The sequence below is a fragment of the Poromitra crassiceps genome (assembly GCF_964638095.1).
Source record: "Poromitra crassiceps genome assembly, chromosome: 14".
Taxonomy (NCBI): domain Eukaryota; kingdom Metazoa; phylum Chordata; class Actinopteri; order Beryciformes; family Melamphaidae; genus Poromitra; species Poromitra crassiceps.
This window is the reverse complement of record NC_139633.1, coordinates 12,896,983-12,916,369: the sequence shown is the minus strand read 5'-3', so window position 1 is coordinate 12,916,369 and position 19,387 is coordinate 12,896,983. Positions and strand designations below refer to the sequence as shown.

At 43.7% G+C, this 19,387-nt stretch overlaps 1 protein-coding gene across 1 annotated transcript in view; it reads right to left on the bottom strand.

Annotated features, from left to right (window-relative positions):
• Nucleotides 1-18,804, bottom strand: part of ush2a (Usher syndrome 2A (autosomal recessive, mild)) — a gene marked incomplete at both ends in the record, with an annotated part of 353,577 nt that extends 334,773 nt beyond the window's left edge. Inside the window, 4 exons of the mRNA XM_083650615.1 lie at nt 8,518-8,686; nt 17,264-17,491; nt 17,705-17,919; nt 18,178-18,804. Coding sequence (XP_083506741.1) covers nt 8,518-8,686; nt 17,264-17,491; nt 17,705-17,919; nt 18,178-18,804 — 1,239 coding nt within the window. The remainder of the gene's footprint in view (nt 1-8,517; nt 8,687-17,263; nt 17,492-17,704; nt 17,920-18,177) is intronic.
• Nucleotides 18,805-19,387: the final 583 nt, after the last annotated feature.

Sequence of the window (19,387 nt, the reverse complement as noted above, 5' to 3'; positions counted from 1 at the left end):
GAGAGACTGGGACATGGAAACAGAGAGAGATAGAGAGAGGGACATGGAAACAGAGAGAGATAGAGAGACTGGGACATGGAAACAGAGAGAGATAGAGAGACTGGGACATGGAAACAGAGAGAGATAGAGAGACTGGGACATGGAAACAGAGATAGAGAGAGGGACATGGAAACAGAGAGAGATAGAGAGAGGGACATGGAAACAGAGAGAGATAGAGAGAGGGACATGGAAACAGAGAGAGATAGAGAGAGGGACATGGAAACAGAGATAGAGAGAGGGACATGGAAACAGAGAGAGATAGAGAGAGGTGTAATAGAAAAATAACTGAAATGCCTTGTTGATCCATCAACCTATTTTGACTTTCAATGGTGTAATGGCCACTTGAGCCAATTCAATCAACAATACGATGAGTTGTTATCCACTCTTTGCTGCAATAGTTGCATTTATCGTAGACTTTATACGCTTGTGGTTTCGAGGTGCATACCTCCATGGTGTAATGTAACAAATAGGGCTGTCACTTTTTCCCCAAAATAAAATTCGAACGAACTTTAATTGCCCGAAATTCGTTCGAATATATTCGAAGTTTTTTGGTTAATTTTTTTCCAGTCCAGCTGCACCAGCTGAACGTAAGTTCTGTCTTAAGTTAGGGTGTAAAGTCCACACTAACTGCTACGTTCAAACTAGTTAGTTTGACACTAAAGTTGTGTCTTTGTTTGGTTGCACCACGGAGACGTAAGGTACATCTTAACTAGTAGACCCTAAAGTCCATACTAACCAAAATAGTGTCGCAGACAATGACGTGTACAGTATCTGTGACCAATCAGTGAAAAGCACGGTGGAAACGGTGTTTATTTACGGTTGTTTAAGTGGAGTGAAAACAGGACATGTTGCCCACCGCAAATTAGTGCTTTCATATTTCATCAACACTAATCAAATGAGAACGTTATTGAGTAACGTTCGTTTAGGTTCATATTACTGTTAACGTTTATCTGTGAGCTCTTCATCAGTATTGTAGGCTATACCACCATCCTGCCTCACTAAATTGTTGCGGTTATTTTAATTTGTATGCAGTGCTGCAGCTTGTGGGAAACAAAAGCGTGAGTCATAAATATCAAAGGGTGTAATTTATCACGGAGAGCGCGTTGCGGACGCAAAACAACGATGCGCCACGGTGCCAAGTTGCAATCCGTGCCGACTGCTATTTTACGGAGGACTTTACACCTAGTAAGACGTAGGTGTAAATTTTAAGTTCTAACTTATGCCTACGTTGTAACTATTTCACTTGGTGCAACCCAAATATTTTTAGTAGTGCGTAAACTCGGACTTAGTGAGACTTTACGTTCAAACTAGCTTACGTTTCAACTTACGCACAGCTGGTGCAACCCACTGCAGGCCACCGGGCATCAGCCCGACGTGTTAGCTTGGACGCTCACAGTCACAACACTGCCTCACAAACTTGGCTGCATCCAACTCGAGACAACTTTTCAGACCCTGGAGACAATCTTTCTCAGAAGAGACTAACGCGACAAATCTGGAGACTTTTTCTGACATGGGATTAACATTACCAGCAAGCAGCAGTTGGTTAATTTTGGTTCATAAAAAAAAAAAAAAAAAAAAGAATTATAATAAAAAATAAAATAAAAATTCGAACATTCAAATTACATTTCGAAAACGAACCCCTCCCCCCACATTCGAAGTTGCATTCGAATTTCGAATGAAAAGTGACAGCCCTAGTAACAAAGTATCAATACTCAAGCACAGCACTTAAGTATTTTCTGAGTATCTGTACTTTACTTGAGTATTTACACTTCTGTCAACTTTGACTTTTACTCCACTAAATTTCCCAGATAAAATGGATACTTTTAGTCCACTACATTTCCCCCAAGCATCTTAGGCCATGTCCACACAGAGACGAGTTTAGGTGTATCCGCTAAAGTTTTTTCTCGTATAGACGTTTCGTCCAGACGGAACCAGCGTTCTGGGAGTATACGTTCTGGGAGTATACGCTAATTTTTGAAACCGGGTCCCAGAGTGAATAAATCTGAAGACGCCACCCTTGCATTTCCGTGTTTACAACCCATACGCATCTTTCCTGAACCGATGACGCCATAGCCCCACCTCTTTCCGGCAGCAACAATGGCTTACAGTGCACTAGTGTTCGTGCTACAGCAGCTACTGAGCCTGTTAGGGCTCTTGCAGCAAAATATAATGCTCCTCTATTACCACCGTCAGCAACAAGTGGACAGGAGAACAGCGTGTACAACATCCTCAGGGCTCCACACATCCACCCCTCCCCTCCCTTCATCGGATATTTCCCAGAAGGCTTAGCGCTAAGTTTTTACAATAACACAAACAAAATCAGGCTAAACGTGTTAGATAGAAATAATATTTATTTTTAATACAACATGCAATTCTGGAATATTTTAATATTGGACAAAATGAAATGAAATGAAATGTAAACCCTGAGTGTAACGGACATGCTCGGGCTGCTCTATATATATCCCTCGCAAATACAACATGTGGCAGCGTTACAGCGCCACTTACCGGCCTGGCATATATACTACAGCGGTTTCAGTGGTATTCAGTGGTTTCATGTGGCTACACACATTTCTTGAAACAATTCAGTGTTTATGGGAAACTTTTCTTAAACGAAAAAAAAAATCCCTTCCGTCTCCGTGTGGATGGCCTTAGTTACAAAGTAAACTCAGAAGAAATTGCGTAGCCTGCAAGCAATCGGGTTTGGCAACTCAGTGCTCCTAGTTTGCAGGTTACGTTAATCATGAGCCACACAGCATTCCAGTTGCTGGCTGCACTGCAACATAAAATAATAATCAACACTCTATGGTGTATTGGGACATGGGAACAGAGAGAGATAGAGAGAGGGACAGAGAAAGAGACGTTGGGTTGGGTGATTGGACAAACACATCAGGGATCAGCGATTTCCTTTGCTGATCTTTTTTGGGGCCAATTTAATTGTACCTTGATCGTTGGTAAATTGATTTAAAATGCATTTACAGCCGGCACAGAATGTAGGCTAAAGCCATGCAACAGAAATCCTTCCTCGGGGTGTGCTGGGTTTCTCCCTGCATGTGCTTCCCCATCTGACTGCTTCCTTTTTTTTTAATATAATATTTTTTTATCCCATTTTTATCCCCCATTAGTGCTAATTTTAATTTATTCATCCTGGTTGCTGCTCCACCCTCTGCCAATCTGGGGAGAGCCGAAACTGGCTCCATGCTTCCTCCGAGACATGGGCAGTGTAGCCAGCTGCTTCTTTTCACCTGACAGGGGAAGCTTCACCAGTAGGACATATCACGTGGGAGGATCACGCTATTCCAACCAGTTCCCCTCCCTCCGAACAGGCGCCCCTAACGACCAGAGGAGGCACCACATCAGCAACCAGGATATTGCATGTTTTTGGTGTGGGGTTCCTATATGAAGGAAACCCCCAGGGGACACGGGGAGAACATGCAAACCCCACACAGAAAGGCCCTTTTTGACGACCCCACCCGGGCGGCGGGCACTCGAGGACATGCGGACGGGCACGCATTCCTTCAGCGCTCACAGCGTCCCAGGTGGGAATCGAACCCAGGACCTTCTAGCTGTGAGGCGACAGCGCTTACCACTGCACCACCATGCCCCCCATCTGACTGCTTCCTGTTAGGAAAGCAGTCCTTCCATCACCACCACGGCATGGACAGAAATACACTGGGGAGATGCTACATGATGTGATCCTATGTAATCTTGCATATTGTGGCAATAAAAGTGATTGTGGTTGTGACTGACAGGAGGATGCAACTGTACTGTATATTGCTCCACCCTCGTGGGCACTGAAATACAAAAAGACATGCACACAAATAGTAAGGGGGACTTGAACATTTCACAAAAATGATAATAAATAACCGTGATAATTTTGGTCACGATAATCGTGATGTGAAATTTTCATACCGTTACATCTCTACTTACTGTATGTTACATACACACAGATCATCTGCCATTGTCACACCAGCTGACTGCGGAGCGCTTCAGAAGCTAGAAATGAGCGCACCCAATATTCCTAGTTAGTCTAAATAGGTGTTAAATGTGCAGGGGGATGCGTCACAGAGTATACTCACCTCCTAACTACCACTTCACTACTGATCCAGCTCTCCTCCTCCCTCCCCCATCTCTCCTCCTCTCTCGCTCTCCCTCCCTCAGGCTGCCTTTTCCTCCACTGTTCTCTACATCGTTACCATAATCAGATAAGACAACTACCCAGGGAGCAGCAGCATCCCCATAGCACCTTGCTCCTGGCACCGTGTGTGTGTGTGTGTGTGTGTGTGTGTGTGTGTGAGCGAGAGAGAGAGAGAGAGTATATGTTGCTCCTGGCACTTGGAAACCCGTATTCCTTTTGACCGTCTTTTTTGGCGTTTTGATCTTTTCAAACTGACAGATGACGGGTGTGTGTGTGTGTGTGTGTGTGTGTGTGTGTGTGTGTGTGTGTGTGTGCGTGTGTGTGTGTGTGTGTAGGAAGGTTTCTAAATTACCCAGCTCCTTCATAGGGTAATGTCTGTATTGTGTCTGACAGATTGCAACAAATTACTACTGATCTGTGTGTGTGTGTGTGTGTGTGTGTGTGTGTGTGTGTGTGTGTAAAGGTTTGAGAAACTGTGTGCATGTATGACTGTGTGTGTGTGTGTGTGTGTGTGTGTGTGTGTGTGTGTGTGTGTGTGTGTGTGTGTGTGTGTGTGTGTGTGTGTGTGTGTGTGTGTGTGTGTGTGCGTGTGCGTGTGCGTGCATGTGTGTCAAGGATAATAATGTTATTCTCCTGTATGGTCAAAGCAGATCACATCACCATACCATTAAATAAAAGGCAGACTGAGACACACACGACAGATACATACATACACACACATCGCACACACAAAACACCTCCAAGCCATGTGCACATACTGTAACACACTGTTTCAAAGAAATGCCTACTACACACACACACACACACACACACACACACACACACACAAGCTATTGAGCCATCAGCATTCTGCAGTGCTACTTTTAGCCCACTACACATTGGACTGCCAACTTATTACACCAAACATCAACACCAATCAGCTGGGATCCAGTCAACTAAAGTGTCAACTCAGGTTATCTGGCAAGTCTCAATACTGCAGGATTAATACTGTTTCCTTACTGGACAACATGTGCAACTCCCTGATTCCTCACTGCTCACTCTGTCCATGTACAATTTACATGCATATACCCATTATCCACAGCAGTTCTCCCCCTTCTCTCTCTCCCTCTCCCTCAGTCTCTCGCGTGACTTTGTGTGTGTGTGAGTGAATTTATGACATCCCTGATGATGTCATCAGTGGCATTTATGACATCACGAATGGATGGTCCATCGTTGCTATGCGCAGGATGCATAGCAAGGGATATTTTAATTTATAAGGCCGTTTTGGGTAGGTTACCACTTTATATATGCTCTCAGTTTGTATCTGTAAATAACTCCTATAACCTCAGATCCAACAACTGGTTACATTTTAAAGTGCCACCTGTGCAGACTGAGACTGGTAAAAGGAGCCTCTCTTATTTTGGTCCATGGTCTTGGAATTGTATAAAACACCAAAGAAGAAGATGAATGGATCCAGAAGAGGGCGGTAATGCAACATTAAAGATGCCAACTGCCATAAAACACCAAAAAGAAGAAGAGGGCCAACAGCCCAACTGCCAGTTGAGCAAAGAGCATGGAAGGAAAGAGACGAAACTCCGGCCATTTTTGGAAACAGAATGCGCCTCGCAGTGGTCAGCTGCGGTAGCGCGGGCCCCTATAATCAGCCTCTCTAAACAGTAACTCAACGGGAGAACACTAAATTTCGTGGATTCACATCTTTTCTGGGCGTACTGTAAATCTTGATTGAAGTGGTGTAGTGCAGGGATGTAAAACAACAACCATATTGTGGAAACTAAGCAAAATTTTTCTTTTTTTTCTTTTAGTTTTTTCAAGATAAATAGTAAATGCAAAGGACCCGAGGTTAAAACCACGGCAACGCACTTCTGAGGGAGTGGACGACAGCCGCATTAGCTATTTATCTTGAAAAAACTAAACAAAGAAAACGAAAAATTTTGCTTTAGTTTCCACAATATGGTTGTTGTTTTACATCCCTGCACTACACCACTTCAATCAAGATTTGCAGTATGCCCAGAAAAGATGTGAATCCACGAAATTTAGAGTGTTCTCCCGTTGAGTTACTGTTTAGAGAGGCTGATTATAGGGGCCCGCGCTACCGCAGCTGACCACTGCGAGCATGTGCGAGGTTCTTTTGGCGCTGTCACGCTTCCAAAAATAAAAAATGGCGGAGGCTGCTGGGCGCTGATGTTGCAATGGGGCAATATGGAGCTTTCAGTTCTTTCCATAAAAGTTCTTTGAGTTGAGCAGGCAGGACCGCGCAGCGGCCGATCTGCCAGCGAGGTCACGAGTTTTGCGCCGTTTTGTGTCACGAAAGTGACATCGGGCCTGACTGATGATGTCATACCCACTAATGATGTCATAGACATTGTGACATCATAAGCCCTCCAGAGTCTCTAACCTAGAATAGAATGCAAAGTGTCTGCCTTTGTGTGAGTGAGCAGAATTGTGTTCGGCCACAGCAATGCCATTCAGTGTAAAGAGCACCCCTGCAGGTGGAGGATTTTTTAATGAGGTAATTAGGGCAGATTAATTGCCATAATTACCTAATGATGATGTGATGTCACTCGAGTAATGATGACATCATCTGGTAACATGCGTTCTTCCTTGGCCCATGCTGCACCCTTCGACAAAGTTTCATGAGAACTGGCACAGTAATTTTGTGTGTTATGTGTACCTTTGTCAAAAACTTTGTCAAAGCTATATGTTACGCCTGCTTTCCAGCTACAGTAGCTAGCATAACCTGGCTGGTACCGATGTATTCGCCTGGATGTCCGTTAATACCAGAAGCACCGATCTAACTTAAAAACTGAGCGTGCAAGAGCTCGTCAAACACAGACTGTGCCGTACCATAGAGAACTAGAAGGGCACCCGGAGAGCGCAGCAACCTTTTAACGGCAATAGTGCTATGCAAATTTTGTGAGTCAGATCGGATCAACGCCAAAATTTGATGGGTTCTTCCGCATGCTACACCTTCCACAAAGTTTCAAGAAAACTGGCCAAGTAGTTTTTTCCGTAATCCTGCTAACAGACAGACAAAAAGACTGGACTGAAAACATAACCTCCTTAGCGGAGGCGAAAAAAAGCTTGTGGCTACTAAAGCTTATAACGAAAAAAGTGACAAGAGTCACTTTTGCAATAAGGCTTGTTGTCATGGTGATCATGTTTTCACCCCCAGAAGCCTTGCTGCTACTCCAAGAGGCAGAGAGAGAGAGATTGTCCAGTGGAGTAATCTGTAAAGTGATACTCAACAGGCCACAGAGAGAGACACACACACACACACACACACACACACACACACACACACACACACACACACACACACACACACACACACACACAGAGTTTCGTCTGTGGCCTCTAGACTCGCTGTACTCAACTCCTCCAGCTACCATTTTAGAACGATCAGAGCCAATGAAAGGCTTTTTTTGTCCATGACAAGCCTCACATTACATTACAAGTTTATACGCCACTTAGGTCAACCTGTTCTGATACCTTCTGGCCAGATCATGTGATCACGATGCTGTTCTGATACCTTCTGGGCAGATCATGTGATCACGATGCTGTTCTGATACCTTCTGGGCAGATCATGTGATCACAATGCTGTTCTGATACCTTCTGGGCAGATCATGTGATCACAATGCTGTTCTGATACCTTCTGGGCAGATCATGTGATCACAATGCTGTTCTGATACCTGATATACCTGATAGGGTTGGATAATGTAAAGATAACAAATGGAACTTTCAAGAATTTACATTTGGTTTTCAATGGATTTCAAACACATTTTCCTATGCCTATAAGACAAAGGATCCATTATGGTATGGGGGGAACGCACAGACACATTTGTGTGTGTGTGTGTGTGTGTGTGTGTGTGTGTGTGTGTGTGTGTGTGTGTGTGTGTGTGCCCCTGGCCCCAGCATCTGTGTGAAAACAGATGTTTGCCAGTATAATTACCGCCCAGCCTAGAGAGAGAGAGAGAGAGATGGACAGAGAGAAAGAGGTATGGAAAGAGGAAGACAGAGAGAGAGAGAGAGAGACAGAGTAAAATAGAGAGAGAATTCCTCGTTCACAACCCTGACCAGTTCAACACAAACCTGATGGTACTTCCCTTGCAGATTAAAAAACAGACACAGATGCACATAGACACGCACGCGCGCGCACACACCCATAATCATAATATTCCTCATATACTGTAAGTGACTGCTCCTCAGTTCCTGCCGCAAGTGTAATCTGTTAATCACATCTTCTACAATCTACAGTATCAGTAACATCAATAAACAACTGATCCAGATGCAGCCATTGGTGCGGTGGGGCAGGGCAGCTAAACCTCTGAGAGGTGTCAGCTTACCTGCAGCACCAGGTGTGTCCACCTGTTTGGCGTGACCCTGCCCTCTGTTCTGAAGTGGACGCTCAGAGGCGGCTGACCGCCGGGCTGACCGTAGCGCAGCGTGACCGCCCGCTCAGACACCAGCAGGACAAAAACCAAGCGGCCCCCTGAGCTCTTCTCCAGCAGCACCCTGAGAGGAACAGAGGGGTAACACACACACACACACACACACACACAGTGTCAGGAAACAAACAAAAAAGCCAACGCAAAATATAAGAATACAAAAATAAAAAATAAAATAAAATAAAACAGTATTTGAATTAGGGATGTTCATTTTGAAAATTTTCCAAAATCGATAATCGGTGAGAATTAACGATCAATTATCGATTATCGATTTTATTAATACTTAGAAAATTTTCAATATTTTCAATTTTTTTTTTTTTTTTTTTTTTTTTTTTTTTTAACAAAATGAATGCCTATGGTAGAAAATACGAAAGACAACGTGTTCTCCTCAATGAACTCTTTATTTCAATGTGTCTCCTCTCCAACACTGCTGTCCCCGGCGCATGCCGGTGTGAATTTCTCATGTTTAAAACAGTTTTGTTGGCACAAAGGCCCGTGCCCAGCCAGAAAACTAGAGACTATATGAAGCTCCACCTCACGTTAGTCGGCTGTGCAATGGAGTGGGGCGAGGAGGAACGAATTCCACCCAAACCTAGTCCAAAAAAAAAAAAAAAAAAAAAATTTTTTTTTTTTTTTTTAATAATTAAAAAATCGATCCAAATGCCACAGGATCGATTCCAATCCTTAACGATCGATTATCGATTTCCGATAATTGATGAACATCCCTAATTTGAATGTTGGGAGTTGAGAGGAATAGAGGAATGGTTGGCACCCTCAAAGAGGTTTTAGCCACCCCCCAAAGGGCCAAGGCTAAAAAAACTCCTGACAATCACTGGTATTTGACTGATATATTTGAGTTGAGAACAACCATGACTGCATACCAACTCAAAAATCAAGCATTTTTATTGTATCATTTAGAGAATTTCAAAGTTAAAGTCCCACATTTGTACCTTCAAATGGCTTTCTTTCTCAAACTTGGGGTGCTTTCAAAACAAATTCCCGTGAGTTCTGACAATGACTGATATATTTGAGATCAGGACAACTCTGACTACACACCAACTCAAAATCAAGCATTTTTTTACTGTATCAATGTAGAGAATTTCAAACCTCAAGTCTCACATTTGTACGTTGGAATGACTTTATATCTGAAACTTGGGGTGTTGTATAGTGTATAGATACAGTCGGTCTGTGTGGGAAGGAACGCCCACAAAATGTCACTACAGCTGGCGCTAGGGGTGTCAAAAATAATCGATTATAAGATGCATCGCGATGCGGACCTGCACGATTCTGCATCGATTCACAAATGTCAAAAATTGATTATTATTATTTTTTTTTTTTTTTATATATATAAGCAAATAAAATATAATGGAAGTACATGCAGTTGTTTATTTTAATTATGGATCATAATACAATGCAATTATAAATGCACTTTTATTTTAAAAGTAGCCACACAGTGATAAAAAACAAAGTGAGAAAAAAAATCATGCATTCGGGAAAAGAAGTGATGCATCGATTTAAGATGCATCGAGATGCATCGATAATCGTTATCGAATCGAATCGTAGCCCTCTGAATCGTAATCGAATCGAATCGTGAGGCCAGTGAAGATTCACAGCCCTAGCTGGCGCGCACCCATATATCTCAATGGGCTGACAGGGTTGGGGATTCAAGAGCAGGCACATGTTCAGATGTTCGTTTACTGCGGTGGTTGAATCCCCGATCCTGTCTGCCTGGGCTGGGCTAGCAGCTAAATACTAACTATGCTGAATGGGGAGAACGGGAACATTTCCCCCATTCTTACCCATTGACCACGCGTCTATGACGAGACACCGAATGTATAGTCAGGGTAACCCCGAGTATTGAGAGGCAAAGTGACCGCCTACTTCCTGCTTCAGCACTGTACCAGAGATTTTCATCCACCATTCATTTTCCCATACACATTTTGTAAAATGCTCATAAAAATTGTTTTACTTGTTCAAACCAAACGGTTCAGATATATTTAGAATCGGGAGAGACCATAGAACATTTCACTTGGACCAAAACTTAAAAAAACAACATTGAAAAAATATTTTCTTTAAATCCGCAGTTTTTTACGTTTTGGTCAGAGCGAAATGTCATGTGGCCTCTCCTGTTTCTAAATATATCTGAACCGTTTGGTTTGAACAAGTACAACTATTTTTATAGGCATTTTACGAAATGTCTATGGGAAAATAAATGGCGGATGAAAATCTCTGGTACAGTGCTGAAGCAGGAAGTGACGTTTCACTTTGGCTCTCTCTCACTGTAACCCAAAAGTCACACAACAGTAATCGGACGGCTTGTATGATCAGGATGCTTGTATGATGGGACTGTTGTGCGTAGTCACCCTCCAAAAGGCCCGTTTTGAGCCAGGAAAAGTCCTGGTAGGAGTTCATTCAGATGGGAAAAAGCAGAGTGGACTCCAGAAAGCCTGGAATCGAGCGCCACCACACAGAAGTCTCTCTTCCTGACATTTACACATGGAATATCAATATTTTACATGACTACTAGGTTTCTACTGCTGCACTGGGTGTCTGCGTGTGCACGCGCACGCGCACGCACACACACACACACACACACACACACACACACACACACAGAGTGTCATATTAACCACCATCAGTGACATTTTATGGGAAATCATGGCTTTTATGAACCCAGACCAACACACCCAATAAATCACAAAAAGGCAAGTGTGTGCATGAGTGCAAGACAGTGTGCATGTCTGTGTGTGTGTGTGTGTGTGTGTGTGTGTGTGTGTGTGTGTGTGTGTGTGTGTGTGTGTGTGTGTGTGTGTGTGTGTGTGTGTGAGAGGGAGAGAGAGAGAGAGAGAGAGAGGGAGAGAGAGAGAGAGAGAGAGAGAGAGAGAGAGAGAGAGGAAGAAGGAAAACTGAGTAAAGTATAATTTATTAAGTGAGAGTCACAGCTGGAAAATGTTTTGAGGGGCTATTTAAAGCTCTAAAATTGTCTTTGGACTTTGACATCATGGTCACCATTAGGGCTGCAACTAATGATTATTTTCATAATCGATTAATCTGTCGATTATTTTCTCGATTAATCGATTAGTTGTTTGGTCTATAAAATGTCAGAAAATGGTAGCAAATGTCGATCAGTGTTTCCCAAAGTCCAAGATGACGTCCTCTAATGTCTTGTTTTGTCCACAACTCAAAGATAATATCAGTTTACTGTCATACAGGAGTAAAGAAACCAGAAAATATTCACATTTAGGAATCAGAAAATGTAGACCTTTTCTCTTAAAATTGTACTCAAAACGATTATCAAAATAGTTGTTGATTAATTTTCTGTCGACCGACTAATCGATTAATTGTTGCAGCTCTAGTCACCATACTACTGTCTTTGTTTACATTGTGATTCAATTGACTGAAGAGAGTGCTCCCTCTTAAGGCACAATGATTTTGAGGCTGTAACAGTTTTTAATTGGTCTTCGTTATTTTTAAACACTGCAGTAAAGAGAAAAGAATTCTCCATCTATATCAGTATCAACCCTACGAGAACAAAATTTAATTTACACAAAAAGTAGACGATGAAGGAAACTCTAAATAGCCCAAGGCTCACAAACAATGAGTGTATTTGTGGTGGTGGAGTGTTTGCCATTTGCTTCTTAAGTCCTGTTCTGTGTCAATACTTCAGTATCAGGTAATCCAGGCTTTGACATGCTTGCCTGGTGGCATTTGCAGGAGAAAAGGGAAAAGTCACACTTTCTTTCAAGCTAAGCTTCACTTGGTGAATAAGATGTTGTAGAGATCTTTTTCTAATAGAACTAGATCAAATTGGGGGAAATGATTGTGATTAACCAGAATCATAGCATATACATCAGTCATCATCACACTAATTGCCGTCTACGTTACAGCATTAATCCAGTGTTGAGAGACAGGTTAAATGACCAGCAGCAGCAGGAATGAGCAGAGTAACTGAAGGAACTAAGCATTCTTCATCGGTCGCTGACTGTGTTTACCCACTTGTGTGACTGGTCACATGACTGAAAGTGTGACTGGTCACATGACTGAAAGTGTGGTCACGTGACTGAAAGTGTGTCACAGGGAGTTAGATTTCAGACTCTTAATCAGGAGAAGCTGAACCTGGCAGGGTCACTAAATTCAATGCCGATGTGGCTGTTTGAGACTCACAGTCTTTCTTCCTTATCCTTGATCATTTTTGCGATACGTGCATTTTTAAGCTTTACAAAAAAGATCTAAAATAAGCACAAAATGACAATGATCAAACAATATAAAGTGGTGGAAGTGGAAGCTGCAATTTCCTTCTCTGACTCCAGGATCAGTTTCTGGAAGTGAAGCCATGTTATGTAATTTTAGTCGGAAGACGGAGGGACGGTCCCGGACATGTTGGATCTTACGGGGAAAAGTCAACGGGGTTTTAGAAGGGGGATTTCACGTAAATGCATAAAATAAGGTCTGTGGTTAACAAAAGTTTATGGGAGCGGTAATTTGTGCTCCGCAGGATAATCTTCATGAACGTGAATCACTTTTACGCCTTTCGAAGCGTGTTCTAAAAAATTGCGTTTAAAAAAAACACATTTACGTTTCGAAAGTCATAAAAGTGATTCACGTTTGTGAAGATTATCCTGCTGAACCCAAATCACCGCTCCCATACTGTAAGCGTTTGCTAACCACAGACTAGACTAGGGCTGCACAATTAATCGTATTTTCATCGTCATCGCAATATGAACATGCACAATAAACACATCGCAAAGACTGCCTGAAACGCAATGAATAACAAAGGTGGTTTTATTTACATGCGTCATGCATTCCCACTCAGCATCTGACCATTTTGTCTTGTGTTGTAAATCCAGCGTACACCTTTCCCTTGCAACAGTGCGCTCCGCCCCTCTGCCAAAGCCCAAACACGCTGTGTGTACAGTAGTTTCAGCTAGTGTCAGTGTGTATTTCATTTCTTTATTCAGTGGGCATAGGCTATGTTTGGGGTCTATGTTAGCATTATTAAAGCAGAAAGACATAGGAACTGTATAGCTAATATGGATACTTTAATATTTGTTTATTTATCGCAAGTCGTATCGTCATCGCTATATTGAACAATGTTATCGCACATCGCAGATTTTCCTCATATCGTGCAGGCCTACCACAGACCTTATTTTATGCATTTAAGTGAAATCCCCATTCTAAAACCACATTGACTCTTTCCTGTAAGATCCAACGTGCTACTTTCCGCACTCATTCCTGCGCTGCTCTATAATGATAACTACGGTGTGTAACAACAGGTGGCTGCCTCTGTTCACTGTTCAGATGGAGGAGGGATATGAAAACACACAGAGGCAGAGAGGGAGAGAGACAGAGGGGGAGAGACAGAAAGACAGAGGGGGAGAGAGAGACAGAGAGAAAGACAGAGCGAGTGGGGTGGGGTGAGAGGGGTGAGGAGAGATGGACAGAGGTGAGGATAGAGGCCTCCTTTCATCTGGCTTCTTTGATGGCAGCCATGATCGCCCCCTACAACAAAAGACTGATAGCCAATGACAGCGACAGGGAGAGAGAGAGTATGACAGAGAGAGCGAGCGAGCGAGCGAGCACAGAGACATATTACTTCCATTCAGATGCATTGAGCCATACAGGTGTCATGTTCGGCAGACCAAGGCAACAAGACCCTGTTTGTCATCGGAATCCCCAGACAGACAACTTCGCAAACAAGAATCACAGCATAAAATACAAAGGAGAGGATCTGATCTCTCTCTCTCTCACTTTCATTCTCAGAGTTGTGCCCATCCAGGTGCTTGTGTACTAGTAGTGTGCAGCTATTGATAGTATTCTGTTACATCACCACACGGCCATCTTGGTAGGAAAATAACAGGTGATTGTAATCAATTAACAGGTGATTACAATCGAGTGACACAAACAGCCAATGAGCTGTGTGTATTATAGCGCCATATTGGTAGGAAAATGCTTGTGACATCATGGGAATACTATGAATATTGTTACTATAAGTCTTTTACTTCTCCGTATACAGTAACATTTCACCAAGGTGCTGAATATGTGAACAGTGACATATTTGACCTCATGAAAGGCTAACAAAACATATATCACCGGAATTTTTAGATTTGGTTCACAAATCATTCACAAGATTGTGGTTTGAATATGAATTAATAACAAACAAGAAATGACAGCGCCCTGCTGGTATGACTTTCAATCTTAGCTTTGCCTTTCCTTGTTCATCCACATAAGCCGTTTTCCCACATGCGTACCGGAAAATTACCTGTAAGTCAATATCGGACATTTCCCTTCACACTTCGGCTCGCGCATGTGGGAATCTATCCGCGAATTTGCCTGTATGTTGGGGGAGCGGGGGGAGGGGGGAGCTTATTTGGGGGGTCAAAACTCGAAATAAGTTCGCTTGTCAGTTGTCACACAATAAATCACACTCGTTTGACTTAAGAGCAGCGTCAAGCCGCCAGCGTAATAAACACAGCCGATTTACCCCCTCCCCTCTCTGCTCGAGAGCAGCAGCCACGGACAGACACAGCGAGACAGGCTTGCAAGCTGCTCAACGCTTGTATGTATGTAGAGAAAGCAAATGCACGAAGCGAAATGTGGAAGTAGTTTGCTTTGATGTGCGCGAATGATTAGATGATGCACTTTGAAGAAGTTGGGATCCGTGTCTGAGATAAATAGTTGCTGGTTCGATGTTTATCCGTTCACCTGCGTCGCGTTGAAGCACTTTTTACAGACTGGCTTCGTTTGATGTGTCCGGGGTTGCCTTCGGAAATGAGCAAGCTGACATACTGCTCTTATTAGGCTATCACAAGATCAGCTAGCCAGTTTGCTTTAATGTGCGCGAATGATTAGATTATGCCCGCTGGAACATTAAGCAACGTGTGTAGGCTACTCCTCGCCCATGATTGAAGGACCGCTGTCGCGGAAAATGACTGGACCCGTTTCCACTTGCGTCCCCTTAAGAGCATACCGCTCTTCTGACTGGCTCGAAACTGGTGAAATGTCGGGGACGACGGGGTCGCGCTTATACCGGCACGGCGCCTTTCTCACATGCAGGCATTAGACCACGTTCCGGTCATTTTGCGGTACAAAGCGCATGTGGGAAAAGGGCTATATAGTCACCCATATACAGGATCCTTTCCAAAAAATTAGAATATCACGGAAAGTTAGTTTTTTTCCATAATACCTTTCAAAAAGTGAAACTTTCATAGATTATAGATTCATTACACACAAAGTGAAATATTTCTAGCCTTTATTTGTTTAATCTTTCATAATTTTGGCCTACAGCTCCAGATTATAGTGTGAAGAAAATCAGCAGTTACTTCTCAGTTATGACTGACTCCAGCCTCAGTCCACTCCCTCTGAATCTCTGCCCAATTTTTGAATCGTCTTTGCTTGACAATGCGCTGAAGTCCACGGTTATCCATGTTATTTCCACGATATTCTAATTCTTTGGAAAGGATCTGTATGTCCTTAAAACCCGTTTCCTGTCCTGATTGATTAGGTGATGTCAGTTAGCAAGTCTATCAAGATCTATAGGTGTGTTGTGTTTGATAGTGTTGTTGTTGGTCTTACGTTACAACAAAAACAGCTTACATTTCCCGCTGATCATCTATTAACAGGAAGCTGGACGACTGCCCAATACAAGCTAGTCGTGCATGTAGCCTCTTTCTGGTGTCATGACGCATTTAATGAAAGCATTCCATGTTGTGTTAGCAGCTATCTCCTTTAAGTGTGCCTCTCTATGCTGCACGAGGAGATTGAGTTGCCAAGCAGTGCCAACTGATCTGCGTGTGCATTGCCAACTGATCTGACGGTAACTCTGCACCGTCTCAGCTCTGCCTGGAACACCACGACATGCCAATACACTCGCATCCACCTGTCTCTCACACACGGCACATGTCTAACTAGGACATGACATAGTCGTTTGATAACATTTCCTAATGGCGATACTGAGGTTACCGAGTTCACGCAGGGCTGATCTGGTTGCTCCTTGTTATTACCTCAACAGCAACAACACCAGGGCTCTCCTTTCATCTTCAATGTTTGAAAATGGTCTTAAATAGCCAAACAGAACAGACATGCCTGCAGGTAGCCAGAGATGTAATCAATTTTACAGATTCATGTTGGACATGTCTCACATGGCAACAAGCATTGCTCCGTCTGACTCTGCAGCCAATCAACAGCAGTGAATCATACTCAAGTGTTCTTGAACGGTGCGAGTAAAACATAATTTGAATATCTCCCTGGTGATGGATTCTGATGTAATCAGTTGGGGCATAAAAACACTTGTATGAAAACACTCGGGCAATGAAATACAGGTAAAACAGAAAGTCTGACTAAACCAAATTCAAGCTTCGTGGTTACAATGATTATCTCACTTGCGCCATTTTCAAGTCTGTGGAAGTTGTTTTTCATACTGAGCAAGGCTGAACGCTGAAAATGCCTTCTTCTGAAAGTAGGAAATCGAACCCGGGTACTGTATCTACAACTATGTTGTGCGTGCAGACACCACTACCAATAATTTAAGGGAGGTGGACAACCGAGAAGATGACTGGCACAAACTTAAAAACAAACAAACACACAAACAAACAAACAAAACGCTGGTATGATCCTTTAAATTGCAAACTGCAAAAATAAAACTCACATCTCTCCAGGAGCGCTCGGTTTGACCCACAACGCCAGGGTGAGGGATCCCAATGTTCCCAGGTCCTGCGAGGGGGGAGAGACCAGACATCCCTCTTGGACTGACCGAAACACCACACTGCTGGAGCCAGTAGAAGAAACCCCCACTGAACTGGTACTGGGTCCAGTCCCAGGCTCTGTCTGTGTCTCAGGACGAGGGTCACTGCTGTCCTCAGTTACACAGGTACCCCTGGTTGGATGCAGTTAAAATATGTTAATGTTTCTCTCAATGGACCTTAAACGTTATATTACTTGGCAACTTGGCAATGTAACTGCTGTCTACAGAGCAGTTACATTTCCCATAGTTTGAACATGATGCATTAACAGATTGTACTTCTCATTACTAATTGTACTTGCCAAGGCCTGTGAATTTGAGCGACTCAAACGACCTCCTGTACAGTACCTGTGTGCAGGCAGCAGCAGCAGGGCGTATGGAGGTGTGGTGGACCTGTAGGGACATTCCTGGATACAGAAGGCCTGGGAGCAGCCCAGAAGCTCCGTCTGGTTGGAGGGGGAGTGGCAGTAGGTGCTCCGCTCTGGAACCCCGCAGGTGGAGCGGGCCGGGGAGGTGGACACGGGTTTGAAGGCAGCGAGGTTCTCCAGCCGTGGGAAATTGCCCTTAGAATAAATGGTCATATGCACAATACGGTGTTTGGTTTTTAGTTACAGTAACAAGTGTAGACACACTATTTTCAGCATTTGGGAGAATCTCATTGTTAGCTTGATACTGAGGTGGGTTGCCACAAATAACTTATTATGAATAAGATCAGTGTGTTTGCTAGAGAAAAAATATTCCCTATCGATAGTGGTTAACTTTTATCGATTACAATGCCACACTTTTCTGACCAATTAGAAATGAGATTTGGCCCTGCCTACCTGCGATGACACAGGTTCTGGACACAGGCTGAGGAAGAGGAGAGGCAACCAGAGGAAGACGTCACACCATCTCGTCCTTCTCATCATGATGTTCTTGTCTTGTCTAACTCCATCCTTTCCTTCAGGGATGTCCTCCAGGAGGAACAGCTGTCCAACGACAGGCCAACTCTTCCTTTTCCCCATCCTTTTCCTCCTTTGACTGATCTCACCTTCTCCTCCTGGGCGTGAGAGAATCAGAGACAGGTCTGCCTCGCTCCTGCCACCTTCATCGTCCTCTCCTTCCATCCCTCTTTTCGCACTTCCTTTCCCCTCCTTCCAAACTTCTCCTTTGCACTCATTCCTTAAGTTCCATCGCTCCTCTCTCTCTCCTCTCTCCATCCTCCCCCGGCTGACTCTCATGCTCCATGTTCCTCCTTTATTCTCCCTCCCTCCTTCCTGTTCTGTCCAGCACTGGCCTTTGCCCGCACAAGATTCCCGAGTTGGATTCTCCCGGGGCTCCGGGATGTTCCAAGGTTCTAGAGTCTCAGACGGGGGCTCCGGAACATTCCCGGAGGCGGAGGGGTGTCCTGGAACCTGGATTTCTTTCGGAAGCCTCCCAGCAGCGCTTGAATAAGTGATGACTTTCATGGTTTCATGGTTCCAGGGTTACAGGGACATTTTTTTTACAGGCCAGTGCCCCCGGAGGTGAGGCCACGAAGCTTAGCTGTCTGTAGCAGTGTCACACACACACACACACACACACACAGACTACAACCAAAGCCTTCACATGATAGCTAGGATTTCACAGTCTAGAGAGAGAGAGAGAGAGAGAGAGAGAGAGAGAGAGAGAGAGGGAGAGAGAGGGAGAGAGGGGGGGGAGATGTGGTCAGACCAAAATCCAACATGAGACAAATCTGAGAAGAGCGAAATGCCATGCAGGCTATTCCCAAGCCAAAGCCTGCACTATCCTATCCAGCTCACAGCTCAACCGATACTGCTGCTGCCTACATTGCTTCCCCTCTCTCTCTCCCTCATTTTCAATTGAATTAAACATGTCTTTGCTGGCATCTAGGCTCCAGGTTTTTATCCAATTGGACGATTTTTCATATAAGTGTGTGGGAAATTGAGGCTTAGGCCAAAGCTCTCTTCATTACAATACTTCTCCTCAGCTTCAATTTTCTATTTTGACACACAGAAAAAAGAGGCCGACACTGCAATCATGTGTGGTGTT